Source organism: Alosa sapidissima, chromosome 24, assembly GCF_018492685.1.
Source record: "Alosa sapidissima isolate fAloSap1 chromosome 24, fAloSap1.pri, whole genome shotgun sequence".
Taxonomy (NCBI): Eukaryota; Metazoa; Chordata; class Actinopteri; order Clupeiformes; family Clupeidae; genus Alosa; species Alosa sapidissima.
This window is the reverse complement of record NC_055980.1, coordinates 22,520,805-22,536,893: the sequence shown is the minus strand read 5'-3', so window position 1 is coordinate 22,536,893 and position 16,089 is coordinate 22,520,805. Positions and strand designations below refer to the sequence as shown.

The 16,089-nt window shown below is 42.5% G+C and overlaps 1 protein-coding gene across 1 annotated transcript; it reads right to left on the bottom strand.

The window, feature by feature from the left end:
* Positions 1-1,000: 1,000 nt before the first annotated feature.
* Positions 1,001-12,252, bottom strand: abi3b (ABI family, member 3b). The gene is made up of 6 exons (XM_042083965.1): positions 11,935-12,252; positions 10,076-10,243; positions 4,870-5,046; positions 4,390-4,409; positions 3,703-3,786; positions 1,001-2,896 (listed from the first exon to the last, which is right to left on the bottom strand). Exons 1-6 carry the CDS (start codon positions 12,064-12,066, stop codon positions 2,170-2,172), a joined length of 1,308 nt encoding a protein of 435 aa, XP_041939899.1. The 5' UTR covers positions 12,067-12,252; the 3' UTR covers positions 1,001-2,169.
* Positions 12,253-16,089: the final 3,837 nt, after the last annotated feature.

The following is a 16,089-nucleotide window of genomic DNA, read 5'->3' as shown; positions in this document are numbered from 1 at the left end:
TTATGCTGCATTCCAGACAACTTGGATGTTCAATTCCAACCTTGAAGTTGGGGTAGATCGACTTACACCTGAGTTCAGAAGTGGGAACTCCGACTTCAAGTGGCGTTCCATTGTACTTTTTCCCAGTAGGAGGTCAGAATTCTTGACCTCCGAGTTTGTCTGGAATGAAATTGGGAGATTCCAGCTAGGAAATATCTGACTTCCGAGTTGTCTGAAATGCAGCATTAACCCCCTAGTTGCTCCAGGGACAATGGCCCTTGTAATATAAACATGTAAGTTGCTTTGGATAACAGCATCTGCTAAATGAATAGATGTAAATGGTGTACAAGTCTGCTTAGATAAATTGCTGTCCTCCATAGACGCCAAATAAGCTCATTTCCCACAATGTTGGTGTGTTTCTTAAAACATAGATATGCTAAAGATATCTTTGGGGTCTAGAAAGAGGGTTTGGCTTGTGCATTTAACTACACTGAAGCTGTTACTTTAATTGTTACTTGTACCTCTGACCATTGTAGTTTTGAATGATTGCTAGTTCAAGATAATTCTTTAGTCTATATATTTTTCATACTACCTCAAAAATGGATAAAAATGTTTTTTACCTATGAAAGTATTGTGTATTTGTTCCTGACAAGAGTAAAGCTGACAGCTGATATCTTAAACTGTGGCTACCTTTGGTTAAGGTTGTGGTACAGCAGCGTTAGCGCGATAGCGTAGCCACCTGACATATGGGTGGGGGTCCCTGGCACTTGGAACAAATCCGTCTGCCAATGCCCTTTTGATGTACTTTACCATTTTAAAGTACTACAACAGCATGTAATGAAGGTAAAAAAGAGTGAGTATGCTCTGCAGCTATAATGTATTTAGTCCCCTTCAGGTATTTGAATATTACTTTGATAATACTAACTTTCTTACATGACAGTTGACATTAACGATGAGGTTAATTCAAGACCATTCTTGGAGCCTGTATGAATGAAAGTAGGGTTTGCATAACTCATGTAAGTAGTATCATGCAAGTTTATTCGCTTTTAGAAGGCACTTTCAGTTAAAACATAATTATGCTTTATTCTGCCACATATTACACATCTCTCAGTTATACATGACATCAATTATTAAATTATAATATTATGATTTCTATGAGCTGACACTTTGATACTTAAGCAGCTACTATGACCAATGTTTGGCAATAGTTGTTAAAAATCCAGGCAAAAAATTGGACTTAGTCGTGTTATAGAATCATGAAAACAAACAGCCAAAAACAAATGAAACATACTTACGGTACAAACTATTGTAATAGACCAGCATATCATTACCTATATAGTACACAGCTAACCCCATATGACAAAAAGTACTCTAAAAAAATAATATATCCCAAAACTAGTTATAAATTAATAACAGATAAAATGTAGCTGACCGACAAGCTTATCAGTAATGTGACCTCACATCCTGTTAGGGTGAAGGTTTCAAATAAGAGGTTTTAAGTTCTAATTCTAAAATGCCCCAATAACCTTTAAAAAATGTTTCTGTCCACTATGCCAGAGAAGACATATTTCTTTGATGAAATTAAATGATTATGAAAGTCCCTGGTTCATGTGAAGTTGATGTAGCCCCAAGGTTAGGCCACTTCATGCGTGACCTGCTTATGTTTTACCAAATGCTATGCACGTTAAAATGGCAATGCCCTTGATGGTGCAGTCAGCGATTGTGCAGGAAGTCACATTTGTTTATGGTTATGTTGATATTTAAAACTAACAGACACCTTTGTCCAAAACAATGTATGTTATATTTTAACCAAGGACCAAACGAAACACACCAAAGGTAACTCACCCCTCCCTTCAGAGCTCCATACAAGGGGGGAGGGGGGGGGGTGCAGGCTGCCCCGACTTTGTTTCCAATTTCCGGAGCCTTGGCCGCCTACAGAGGCCTTGCTTTTGGTTTACAGTGTATTTGTGGCAGCTAGCTGATCACGAGGAGATGATTGCTGAATATGACAATAATGTAATGGGCTCGAAACGATCGTACGATCGCTGACTGCACCTTTAATAGTAGTTGGAACATTGGCCAGTGTTTCATCAGTGGCAACTTGTATCAGGCGTACCAGCAGTTAGTTATACTTTGTTTTCATTTGATCAGCTGTGTCTTCCAGCTCTTGTGGATCTGAGTCTTTCTAGTCTACATTGGTGGAGGAGGAGGAGGAGGAGGTGGAGGAGGAATGCCGGTCCTAGTCATCCCAGGGGGAGGTGGAGGAGGTGGGGGGAGGTTATTACCCGTGGAACCAAGTGGTGGTGGTGGTGGGGGTGGGGGTGGGGGGACAGAATTAGCTGTTGCACCAGGTGGTGGAGGAGGTGGTGGAGGAACACCTGTTGAACCAAGTGGTGGTGGTGGTGGAGGAGGTGGGGGTACAGAGGCACTTGAACCCCCAAATGCAGGTGGAGGAGGTGGTGGAGGAGGAACATTGCTACCCATGCTACCATTCAGAAGAGGAGGAGGAGGAGGAGGAGGAGGAGGAGGTGGAACACCAGAGGAGCTGGGTGGTGGAGGAAGAACATTGCTACCCATGCTACCATTCAGAAGAGGAGGAGGAGGAGGAGGAGGAGGAGGTGGAACACCAGAGGAGCTGGGTGGAGGAGGTGGTGGAGGAGGAACATTGCTACCCATGCTACCATTCAGAAGAGGAGGAGGAGGAGGAGGTGGAACACCAGAGGAGCTGGGTGGAGGAGGTGGTGGAGGAGGAACATTGCTACCCATGCTATCATTCAGAGGAGGAGGAGGAGGAGGAACACCAGAGGAGCTGGGAGGAGGAGGAGGTGGTGGGCACGAGGACCCAGGGGCAGACGAGGTATCCTTGGGACTCCAAGTGGGCACAGATGGAGGTGCTACAGCAATGCCATAGGCAGGCCTGAGCAGAGGTACCACGAGTATTATTAGTACACACACACAAATAGATAGATAGATATATCTTCATTTTCATTGGACTTGCTGCCTGTCTGCTTATTTTAATTGTACTAACTGTTTGAGACCATGATCAATGTTGAAACTGCACTATAAATAGCAATACATTGAAAAGAATAGATAGATAGAGATTTGTAAAGAGTATGTGCTAATGTTGCTGAGGTGTTTTTTCCTGTTCCCACACTGTACTCCCCACAGGAGCATAGTCTGGGGGTTGCTTTTTTTCTCCTCCCCTCTCCTCATGTTATGCTGTATTCTTCCTCAATGCCCTGTCTTCCTGTCCTGTCTACCCCCCTTGTCATATTATATGTATGTTTGTGTAATGTATGGACAGGTTGATGGTTAATTTTGCTGGTTACTTGTGACTATGTGACAATAAAGGCCTACTACTACTACAACACGCATAAATCCACTTTAGGGTCACAATCCCAAAACCAGAGACGTGCAACTTGGTATCATGGTTTTACGTAAATATACACGCCACTTCAAAAATAGCCAACTGGCATGTTATTTGCACACATTTTGAGCTATCTGCGTGTATGTCAACGCCGCATAAACATACACGCCACTAATCCTCTCACTTCCGCGTGTATGTCAACACCAAGTATATGGCGCCCTCTAGGGTTAGGGTTAGGTTATGGCGTTGATAAACACGCCAAAATGCTATTCTGCGTTAGATAACACGCTAGTGGCCATTGGTGTGTCATACATACATGTCTTACACTGAGTGTGATGGACCAGACCGAACCGTACCTGTGACCAGGGTCAATCACAGGGGTGGTGCTGGGCTGCTCTGGCGCAGTGGGTTGGTGGTTTCTCTGGTGGTTTTCCACCATCCTATGGGACAAAAACACAATGTGCAGTATTATTTGAAAACAAATAAGTATATATATGAAGGGTTCAGATGCAAAAGCCTCTAAATGCCACCTACGTCAAAAATGAGATAAAGATGGTGAGTGAATGCTCTCCTCACATAGTATACGTTAATCAAATAATTTAACTTCAAAACACACCAAATAACACTCTCGTCCTGGTCTGAAATATCGATTTCTATGCAAAAACCTATAGGAACCGGATTTTAAATGCTCATTTAAAAGAAATGTGGTCAGATGGATTTAGAGGGTTTTGCATCTGAACTCTTCATATACTCTTTTGATCCCGTGAGGGAAATTTGGTCTCTGCATTTATCCCAATCTGTGACTTAGTGAAACATACTCGGCACACAATGAACACACAGTGAGGTGAAGCACACACTAATCCCGACGCAGTGAGCTGCCTGCCACAACAGCAGCGCTCGGGGAGCAGTGAGGGGTTAGGTGCCTTGCTCAAGGGCACTTCAGCCGCTTCCTACTGGTCGGGGTTCGAAATGGCAACCCTCCGGTTATAAGTCTGAAGCGCTAACCAGTAGGCCACGGCTGCCCCTAAATTACTCCACACTACCCAGGCGGAGCAGACAGGTGCTGGGAGCATGATGAAATTCAGGAGAACGACTCAAAAGGGAGTTACCAGTGTTTCGGCGCATGTAATGTCTAAGCCTCCTGTTGTTATTGAGAAAGAGGAGGCCAGTTTGGACACAGGGCCAGAGAGTAAAGGACTCTAAGATGAGTCTTCCCTTCAATCTTCTGAGGAACTATTTATTATTGGAAAACAAATAACTACACACTATGAATGCACATTCATGGCTGACATTCAGATAAAACAGGAGAGTTAATGATTATTTGAGAGAATTTCAGGAATGGTTCGATCATTGGACGACACCACAAGGCGTTTAAATGGATCTTTGAGCAGATGTAGGCTACCTGTGTGTAAATGATTGATTGATTTCTAATGTTTGAGAGAGTGAAACTAGTCAGAGGAGAAGGCTGAGAGTAGAGACGAAACGTCCAGTGCTCCAACACTGACCAGCTCCCTGACCCTTACCCATAATCCGTGACCCAGGTAATCCAGGATGGCGTAGGATATCGGGGTGCGTTTGTACTCGGGCACCACAACAGGGGACTCGGGAGGGACTATTTCTTTGCCGCGGGGTACTCTGGCCTCCACGGTGAGAAGGCCGATCTCCCGCCGGGCCACCTTCTCCTTGTGCATGTTAACCGACTGTATGGGAAGAGGAGGCGTGATCCTTTAGTAAACACACTCAATAACAACAACAACAATAACAAACAAATCTCTTTTTAAAGGAATATGCCTTTTTGTGCACTTTTGTGTACTTGTAATGTGTAATTGTAACACCTTGTAAGGTGTTCGGGTCTATGGGAGCCGTTTACAAATCTCTTTTTAAAGGAATATGCCTTTTTGTGCACTTTTGTGTACTTGTAATGTGTAATTGTAACACCTTGTAAGGTGTTCGGGTCTATGGGAGCCGTTTTCAATGTTTGCTAAAAGAAAAAATATGCTATTTATTATTTCTTCTATAGTATCAACAGAACAGTTACAAAGCGAAGTCTCTACCAGCTTTCGGAAAATCAGATCATGCCGCTGTTTTCCTACTGCCTATGTACAAACAGAGAAGTCGGACGGACCCCCCAGTGACGAAGGAGGTCAAGCGCTGGACTGACCAATCGGAAGCCAGGCTACAGGACGCTCTTAGCAACGTTGACTGGGAGATGTTCAAGACGAACTCTGCTGACATCAATGAGTTTACGGAAGTATCATTGAGTTACATCAATATGCTAACTGATTCCATCATCCCAACTGTAAAGATCCGAAGCTTCCCTAACCAGAAGCCATGGGTGGATAGAGAAGTGAGAACGGCATTAAAGACACGCACCATGACTTATAATGCTGGGCTTATTTCAGGGGATATGACGGATTACAAAGCAGCATCTTATAGTTTACGTAGAGCTATTAAAGATGCTAAGCGGCGCTATAGAGACAGAGTTGAAGCTGATTTCTTGGAGGGTGATCCAGCACGAGTGTGGAAAGGACTCCGAACCATCACTGGCTTTGAAAGAAAGTCCCCTCCTATGATGAATGTGAGTAAAGCCCTCCCTGATGAACTTAATGCTTTTTATGCTCGCTTTGACATGAAAAACACAGACTATCTTGCACTAGCTGCAGCATGTGAAGCAAATGAGGATGCACCTTTCTGTGTCTCTGAGGTCGATGTGAGCAATGCCTTTAGGAGGGTTAATTGTAGAAAAGCTGCTGGACCGGATGGAATTTCTAACAGGGTTTTGAAATCCTGCGCTGCTCAGTTAGCTCCTGTGTTCACTTATATCTTTAACACATCATTGGCTCAAGAGACAGTTCCTACTTGCCTAAAGCAGTCTGTTATTGTTCCAGTACCGAAAAACAAAAGTCCATCATGTCTGAATGACTACCGCCCAGTAGCCCTGACGTCTACAGTGATAAAGTGTTTTGAGAAGCTTGTGAAAAACATTATCTGCTCATCCCTCCCTGCCTCCTTCGACCCCCTCCAATTTGCTTACAGAGCCAACAGGTCTACAGATGATGCCATCTCAAACCTCATGCACACCACCTTAACTCACCTGGAGGAGGGGAATGGGAATTATATGAGGATGCTGTTCACTGACTTTAGTTCAGCATTCAACACGATAGTACCTCTCACCTTGGTCACAAAGATGAAGGCCTTACGACTGAACACCACCCTGTGTCACTGGATATTTGACTTCCTCACCAACCGTTCACAAGTGGTTAGAGTGGGGGGTCTGACATCTGACTCATTAACGATCAGCACTGGTGCTCCCCAAGGCTGTGTTTTGAGTCCACTGCTGTACAACATCTACACACATGACTGCAAAGCCAACAGTAGTCATACCTCCATCATCAAGTTTGCAGATGAACAGCTCTACTTGGATCAGGTTGATGAGGTGGCACAGTGGTGTCAATCTAACAGCTTGACACTGAATATCAATAAAACCAAGGAAATGGTAGTGGATTACAGAAGGCAGCAGCAGAACTACAGTTACACCCCACTAATGATCAGCGGGCAACCTGTAGAGAGAGTCACAAGTTTTAAATACCTTGGTGTCCACATTACTGAAGACCTAACATGGACTGTTAACACTCAATATGTTCTGAAGAAGTCTAGACAACGACTCTACTTCCTTCGTCAGCTAAGGAAATTCAAAGTTTCTACATCCATCATGAAGGCCTTCTACACTTCAGCGGTTGAGAGTGTTCTAACTGGTAGCATCATCACCTGGTATGGGAACTCCACAGTTAGAGATTGTAGTACTCTGCAGAGAGTAGTGCGCTCAGCTGAACGTACTATAAGAACTCAACTCCCTGCTCTACAAGATATCTATTCCAGAAGAGTACTCCTAAGAGCCCAAAAGATTCTGAAGGACTCTTCTCATCCTAACAATGGATTATTCCTACCGCTGAAATCAAGAAGACTCCTATGTAGTCACAAAGCCAGAACTGAGAGACTCAGGAGAAGTTTTTATCCCCAGGCCATCCGAACTCTGAACTCATACTATACTGACTTTGCACACATTCACTCCTCAGCACTCATGACCCCCCCCCCCCCCCCACACACACACACACACACACACACACATACAAGACTTTTAGCACTTTTACATCCCTCACCCTATGCTACAGACCTTATTTCATCACACGTTATTTATTTTCTTATTTCATCACACGTCAAAACACACACACACACACACACACACACACACATATCTGACTTTCTCCAACTTTTGCACATCTCCATAGAACTTTTTATTTATTATTTTTGATTTCTCCTCCATCTACCCATGTCCTTGATTGCCTAGCCTTTCTGCCCCCCCACCCCCCACCAAACCCCCATCCCCAACACACACACAAAAAACACACACACTTACATCATCACTGTCATCACCTCACATACATACAGCACACTGCTTGCTACAGTAAGCCTCCTCTACTTGCTGCACACTGCCCCCCCCCCCTCCCTACATACACAGCACATTGTCTTCAGGATCTTCTCCAACACACATCCTCTACATACTTACAGCACACTGCCCCCACCTACCCACACACACACTACACACACACACACAGTCACTGCTACACTCCCCTCCCGCCCACACACACATCTTCATCACTCACATACATCATACATACAGTACTCTGCTTGCAATAGTAAGTCCTTTCACCATACTTGCAGTACACTGCCCCCCCCCATCTCCCCTACATACACAGCACATTATTTCATCAGGAAGCTTCTCCAACACACATCACCAACATACTTACAGCACACTGTCCCCCCCCCCCCCCAATACACAGCACATTGTCTCATGAGGAAGCTTCTCCAACACACATATTGCACACTGCCCTCTCCCCACATACACAGCACACTATCCCATCTCCCCTGTCATCCCCCCCAACACACACACCAAGACCCCTGGCAGTTGGCTTAGCCCCTTGAGCCGTGGATCTGCCCAAGGTTTCTTCCTTGGTAAGGGAGTTTTTCCTTGCCCCTGTTGCTCTTGGGTGCTCCTTGTTGGTGCCCCCCAATCCCAATCCTCCCCCACCTTTCTTATGCAGCCCTTGCCACTTAATCTACTAAACCCCTCTTCTACTGCACTTTTTACCCCCCCACTTTGCACAAATAGGCTGACACCAAACATAATTTCACTGCATTTCTTACTTCCAGTAACTATATGCATGTGACAATAAACTTCCTTGTATCCTTGTATCCTTGTATCTGAAACCCATTGGCCTTGGCTCATTTTCTGTGATGAACATAAAATAGAACTTATTTTCAATGACTGCACACGGTACACCCCCCCCCCCCCCCCCCCTTACACATAACTATTACATATGAGGGTATTACATAAATTGTTATGGCTGTATTGATTTACAGTTTTTTTCAGTCGCTTTGGTGCTTTTCTCAGATCAGAATGAAAATTATCATAACTATTAGTTCTAGCCGTGGCCTACTGGTTAGCACTTCGGACCTCGGACCTCACTGCTCCCCGAGCGCCGCTGTTGATGCAGGCGGCTCACTGCGCCAGGATTAGTGTGTGCTTCACCTCACTGTGTGTACACTGTGTGCTGTGTGTGTTTCACTAATTCACGAATTGGGATAAATGCAGAGACCAAGTTTCCCTCACGGGATCAAAAAGAGTATATATACTTATATACTCCACAACATTTAGTCATTTGTGCACATCATAGTATCAATTTCTCCTTCCTCTGAACAAATTGCAAATGCTTTTAAACATGTATCAGTTGCTTTCATACAATTTTCTGCTGTTTTCTATATTATCATTTGCTTATTTTTTGCTTATTATTTGTTTGTCAGTCATAATGAACTATACTTATGGATGCTGAATAGTCGTTCCCATTAAAACTAATAGTCTTCATTTCATTGCTTGAGTCATTACATACAAAATTGTTGAACTAGTTCTCACCTTGTCACAATGCTGTAGAATTGCAAAGAGCTTATACAGTAAAAATGTGAAACGTACATATTCAGTGTCTGTACTGATTTACTCCCCTAACTACAGCAATGTGTAACTTTACGGTAGTTTTCAAATAGCTATACAAGTAGTGTATAGTGCTGTCTTGAGGATGTTCAGGTAGTGTCACCGAGCTCTGACCTTTTTTTTGCATTGGAAAACACTGAGAGAATAAACTGCCATAATGAAAACATGACAACCATTTGACTATCTTGTTCATAAACGATGATGTCAAGACTTCTCATTTTGATGACACTGGCAGTTTCATTGACATGAATACTTGCTTTTGAGGAATGGACTATCCATTTTGAGCAAGTGATGTGCTTTTGCAGGTTATCCACTAGGTTTTACAGCACTAATTGTTTTGAGAAATGCACTAACTGCTGTGCGAATGTTAATAGTGATGTGAGAAAAGCACCAAAGCGACTGAGAAAAACTGTAAAACCCTAATAATGTGGTGGGTCCACCAGACACAGGAACATTGGCTGAGTAACAAAAATATCAACACCTTACAAGAGTTAAGTTATGTAATACTCAACAATAAGTCTGTCTTGGCTTAACTTTACCGTCCCATACATTCAAGAAAAAAAAAAAGAGAAATTGGGATGAAATGGACTTTAAAAACTAAAATATTAATTCACAGTCAGCCAAAATCCATCTGCAGGTCGAGGGAAATATCTTTTTGTGTTTGTGTTGGTGGTGTTGATCACCTGATTGATGACAAAGACACAGGACTCCATTTTGCTGAGCTGTGAGGTCTGTGTGTCCAGTAAGTGGAGTACGCTACTGGCCAGGCGGTTGATCTGGTAGGAGACGCTGGCCAGAGCCTGGTTGGCGTAGGCCTTGGACTCCTCCACCGCTCGGTTTGTGTCCACCCCCTGGACGCGGCAAACGGGAAACGAGAGTTTCAACAGGAGTCGGGAGCAGAGAAAGGATACTCTCATTAAACTGTCAGATTATCAGTGAACTTCACCTGAAGGTGCACCATCCAGAAACAAATGCTGTGTCTGACTTAAAATTGCCACAGCTATTGGGTATAATAATGATAATATTAATAACGATAATAATAATAATTATTATTATCTCCAAATTATAATTATAATAATAAGACTTTTCAAAATACGCTTCACAATTTTCACATAGACACATGTTACAAACACACAAGGTATGTGGACAGAGTTACATGAACAGAAAACACACAGGTACATGGACAAAAAGGAAACCCGAAAGAGGAGAATACTGTCGCTACTATGCAGGGAGGCGCTGGGTATTCCACTCTGCGGGGTATTCCAAGGTTTAGTGGCAACCCTGGGTAAGTTAACTCAGAGTAAGTGGTAAACCTAATAGAAGAGCTGTGTGGCTTCATACTTGTAGGAGGTTTACCACTTACTCTTAGTTAACTTACCCTGGTTTTGTCACAAAGCCACATACTTGGAATACCCCCCTGGACAGGGTTCAAAGCTCAGATCTAACAGTTTCAGGCCTCACAAGTAGTAGCCTACACAGCCATTCGATTAGACAGCGAAGCCATTGAGGAATCAAGAATACATGTCACTCTCTATGCTCTTATTAGTGACAACGTGCAGTTTTGTGAAAGGAGAAAGGAAACCACCTTTATCCTCTTTTATAGAGTACTTTTCTGCTATCCATGAGCTGTCACTTCTCTGATTTAGACGCACAGAGCCCATTATAGGCTATATTTTATAGAAACATATCTGGCCTAACTGTACAAAAATCTGTTTACGGTAGTACTCGCGCTCTAGGTGAACGTGACACAAGAGAACAATTGTACAATTAGATGCCTATGGGTGTGACTTTGTCGTAATCCTCCACCATCAAGGAGTTCTGTCACCAGATGGCTATCTATACTCTCAGTATGATTTGAAAACATCAAGTTTTGAAGAAAAGCAGTGAAGAAAAATGAAACCATCCCACTAATATCTTTTTTGGGAGAGTTTGAGATGAGAAAAGGGAGATAAACAAGTCTAGATCAGTTCCCCTGTCAGAGCTCAGCATACCACACACACACACACACACACACAAACCCTGTTCAGGCTTGTTCTCTCACTCACTTACACACAGAAAGCAAGACAAAAAAAACAGTACCCTGTAGGCCCACTCATGAAGAGGTGTGTCTCTGAGATCAGACACTATGTGCTTCCGAATATTACAATATAAATTGTAATACATATTTTAATAATTATTTTTAATCATACAAATTATCTTAATTTATCCAACTTTCATGCTCGAAAGTGTTATACTCATACACACGTGTGCGGACCAATAAGAGCAAGAAAAAGCTAGCGGCAAGTGCAGGAAGATTAATGCAGGTTACTGAATGCGGGATGAGGTTGTTTATACAAATTATCTTAATTTATCCAACTTTCATGCTCGAAAGTGTTATACTCATACACACGTGTGCGGACCAATAAGAGCAAGAAAAAGCTAGCGGCAAGTGCAGGAAGATTAATGCAGGTTACTGAATGCGGGATGAGGTTGTTTACGTACCCACTTACAGCTTTTTGAAACAAAAATAGTTTCAGGAAAGTGTTCAAATGACACAACCTACCATATTGTAATTATTCTCGCAGTATTCGGCCACTTTAAAGAGATTCTCGTAATTGTCGAGAAGAGCCTTCCTAGCAGCTGGAGCCTCCTGAAGAATCTTGTTCATGTTCTCCAAATAATTCTCGTCCTTCATTTTGGCAGTTTATTTGTTCTAAACTGGATTACAGTCTCTTTTCAGCTATTAGTTTCTCCACCGCGGGTAAACAGCATCTGGCTAACTGCGGAGACTTGCAAACTGTCGTCCATTCAAGCCAGCCAGGAGGAAAGCGCTTGAGAAATGCTCGAGACAAGTGTCGACATGAAGTTAAGCCCTCCTGCGCCAATTAACTGGTAAAGTTGTCCTTTCCCTCCCCCGCATTCCAAAATGTAGGCCTACACATTAAAATTAGATACAGCATATGGGTTTAGATGATATGAAAAATATTGTTCTCTTTTTTGGAGAAGGTGTTATAACGTTTGGCTGTGGATATTATCGGGTCGTGACTCGTGTTAGAGGTTGCAAATGCCTGCAGTACCACCTGTTAACCATAGGAGGGCAAACTGATACAAGTCATTTCTTGCATATGAACAGTTTTCCTCAGTACACTGAGTGAATTCCTTTGGCGGTCAAACTGAACTGAAGATCTCTTCTAACAGTCCGTCCTTAATGAATTCATTTCGAAACTAATCAATTATAAGAACATGTCTAAATTACACTATGGCAAAATGTGAATTGGTACCTCTATAGGCTGATATTAAATATATTCAAGATATGGGCTGGGTTTGGCTATAGGCCTACTCATATGGCCTACCACAGTATTCAGTATAGGCCTAAGTAATACTCTTTTGATCCCGTGAGGGAAATTTGGTCTCTGCATTTGGTCTATTAATAACAAGGGTGTACAGATGAGCAGTTACAACCCACATCTAGAGTCACACATGAATCAGATAAAGAGTACTTTGAATAACCGATTTGAACTCGAGAAATGCAGAAAGTGAAAAGTTACATTTATTAACAACTCTTCACACATTTGAGAGTGTTTGAAAACAATTAGATTAATCTTTGCCCTGCACACTTCTCTTCAAGGGTTTATGAATCTGTTGTTCACTTTTGGTAATTTGGTTATCTGTTTATTGAGGTACAATAAATAGCCCCTAGTAGTTTAATCAGCATGGGACAGCTTTGTGTATAATCACATCACATGTTTATCAGCACTTGAGGCATCCGTCAGCAATCGTTTATCAGATAATAACTTATTGCGCTATTAGACCTTAAGTAAAATGTGTGGATGTCTTCAACTGCTGTGGTTAAAGTCTGTGACTGGTTATTGCTTATCGCTGTCTGGTGCTGATATACACTACCTATTCAAACAGCTTTTAATGACCCTTAATCATTTAATGTGAAAGTACAGCTCTGGAAAAAAAATTAGAAACCACTGCACATTTGTCTGATGTCATCCCACGTCTGCTGAGTGACATTTGAATGAGTTGAAGGTCATAAGTATAAGTATATATACTCTTTTGATCCTGTGAGGGAAATTTGGTCTCTGCATTTATCCCAATCTGTGAATTAGTGAAACACACTCAGCACACAGTGAACACACAGTGAGGTGAAGCACACACTAATCCCAGCGCAGTGAACTGCCTGCAACAACGGCGGCGCTCGGGGAGCAGTGAGGGGTTAGGTGCCTTGCTCAAGGGCACTTCAGCCGTGCCTACTGGTCGGCAGTGCCTACTGGTGTTCGGGGTTCGAACCGGCAACCCTCCGGTTACAAGTCCGAAGCGCTAACCAGTAGGCCACGGCTGCCCCAAATATTCCATATATCATATTCCAACATGCAGTGGTCTCTAAATTTTGAATATTACCGTCAACTCGTTAGAATATCAGCAACCGTATAGGAAGACATCAGAAAAATGTGCAGTGGTCTTTTCATTTTTTCCATAGCTGTGTATATGTTTTTTGGACTTGTTGCCTTTATTATGAAAGGACAGTGAAGAGACAGGAAGTGAGTGGGAGAAAGATGGGGCGGGATCGGATTCTCATTTTCATTCTATTCTCTCTCTCTCTCTTTCTGTGTGTGCATTCATGTGTTTGCGTGTGTGTGTGTGTGAGTGTGAGTGTGAGTGCGCACGTGTGTGTGTCTGTGTGTGTGTGTGTGTGTGTGTGTGTGTGTATATGCACGCGCTTTATCCATTGTGGAATATTCAAAAACAGGATGGGCCTACCATCATCAGTCCATGCTATGTTATTATTAATGTGCTGTCTTAATACTTGCTAAATGGAAACAGAACAAAACAGAAACACATTTTTTTTAAGGGATCCATTATTGACTTTGTTTTGCTTTTTATCTGTCAGTCTATTGCTGTAGGCCTATTGGCAATTTGATTGGCAGGAGCTTTTTACTCTTTTAAAGCAACACCAAAGAGTTGTTTGTACCTTAAAATAACGTTTCCAAAATCGTTTCAGTGGTTCATCAACTCGTAACAGGGTGAACGGCACTTTCTGCATTCGCTTCGCGGCCCTCTATCAGCTATAACCGCACTATGTAAGTTTGCCGGATCGGGTAGCGGATCTGTAGTTCAATGGAATGAGACCTGAGAAACTACAAATTTGACTCGCATCTGATGTCGCAATACATCGTACTTTCATAAAATCATGCAACATATTCTACCTTGTCTGTGGACATTGTTATTTGCAAAGCCGGTGCTGGATAAACAAATAGTGCGTGCGACAGAGGAGTTGCTTTAACTCTGGTTGCCTCTCTAAAGTAGGCCTAAAATGAGGAAGTCTCTAATAAGATAAGAGTGACTTGTTATGCAAAATGCCATGTGGTTATAAAAATGGAAATGTTAACAATGTAGACCCAGTTAATCGAAGACTGCAGATGTGTGCGTGTGTGCGTGTGTGTGTGTGTGTCTTTGCCTGCATTCACTCAGACACACACACACACATGCATGCAAAATTACACACAAATACTCACAGTATGCAATATGCAGCTGCATTCTGTTTTATTCCTCAAACAGAAAGTCAAAGTCTGCTTTATTGTCAATTTGAATGTGTGCATGTCATGTGTGGCTCGGAACTCTGCTGAGTGATTAGTCATGCCGGTCAGGGACTTAACTTTAAAAACGTGCACGGAGCCGTATCACGATGCCACACTTGCTTAACAGTAAACCTTTGGTCTTGTTTCCTCATAACAGCATAAGGCCGACTCACTCATACAGAGACGTCACACACACACACACACACACACACACACACACACCCCTAGCTGATAGCTCACTAACCAGAGACATGAAGTCTAGTGTTATGAGCCAACCAGAGCCAGAGAAGCACAAACCACACATGCATACATTTACTGAATGAAAATATATGTGCACATGGGAAGACATTTTTATACATGCTATGTAGGCTATCAGAATCTTACTGGCCAATTCTCCAGCCATTTGTCACACAGATCTCTGTTTCTCCAGGCCACCAAGTACTGTAGGTACATAAGAGAAAAAAATCGGTGCTATAGCTCGAGTCACTGCAGCCAACAACTACAACAGCCAGGCAGCTACAGTGCTACCATCTTTAAAATCATTCCCCCAGAGTGTAGCACTGTAGTTGCCTGGCTGCTCTAATTGTTGGTTCCAGTGATACATGTTTGTTGTCATCACTGATACAGGGGTACGAAAGTGAACGTGATCTTTGGGTTCAAGATGTGTTGTTTTCTGGTTATCCTGAGGATCAAGGAGAGGTGAGGCGTTATCTACTGATAGACGAGCAAAAACAGATAGATGCACTTTGTTCAGCTTGGAAGACTGCGTTCTATAATTTATAATGATCAGCATCCTTGGTACCAGTTATTAATATTAACTGCGGACTTTACTCAAGACTTCTGATTGATATCATAATCACGTGTACATCTTGCTGGTTGTGAAAAACGATGTACAGTACATTAGATTTATAGTAGGGCTGTCAATCGATTAAAAAAAATAAATATATATGCATATATAATTTTTGCTGTGAAAGTATTTTAATTCAAATAAATCATTGAATAATCCGGATTAGTGACATTAAAGTTCAAAAACTCTTTTATTATTATTTTAATAATGGCCATAATAATCTATGATATGACCTAATATGCTGAGGAAATAAATTCAAAAGTGCTTCGGGAAGAAGAGGTGGAAA

What these genes read in the sequence shown, in the direction of transcription:
- abi3b (XM_042083965.1), bottom strand. Translation starts at nt 12,066, where the DNA reads ATGAAGGACGAGAATTATTTGGAGAACATGAACAAGATTCTTCAGGAG. An exon ending in GCGAGAATAATTACAATATG is followed by an intron (nt 10,244 to 11,934) that starts GTAGGTTGTGTC and finishes TGCCGCGTCCAG; the next exon opens with GGGGTGGACACAAACCGAGC. An exon ending in GTGATTGACCCTGGTCACAG is followed by an intron (nt 2,897 to 3,702) that starts GTACGGTTCGGT and finishes ACCTCTGCTCAG; the next exon opens with GCCTGCCTATGGCATTGCTG.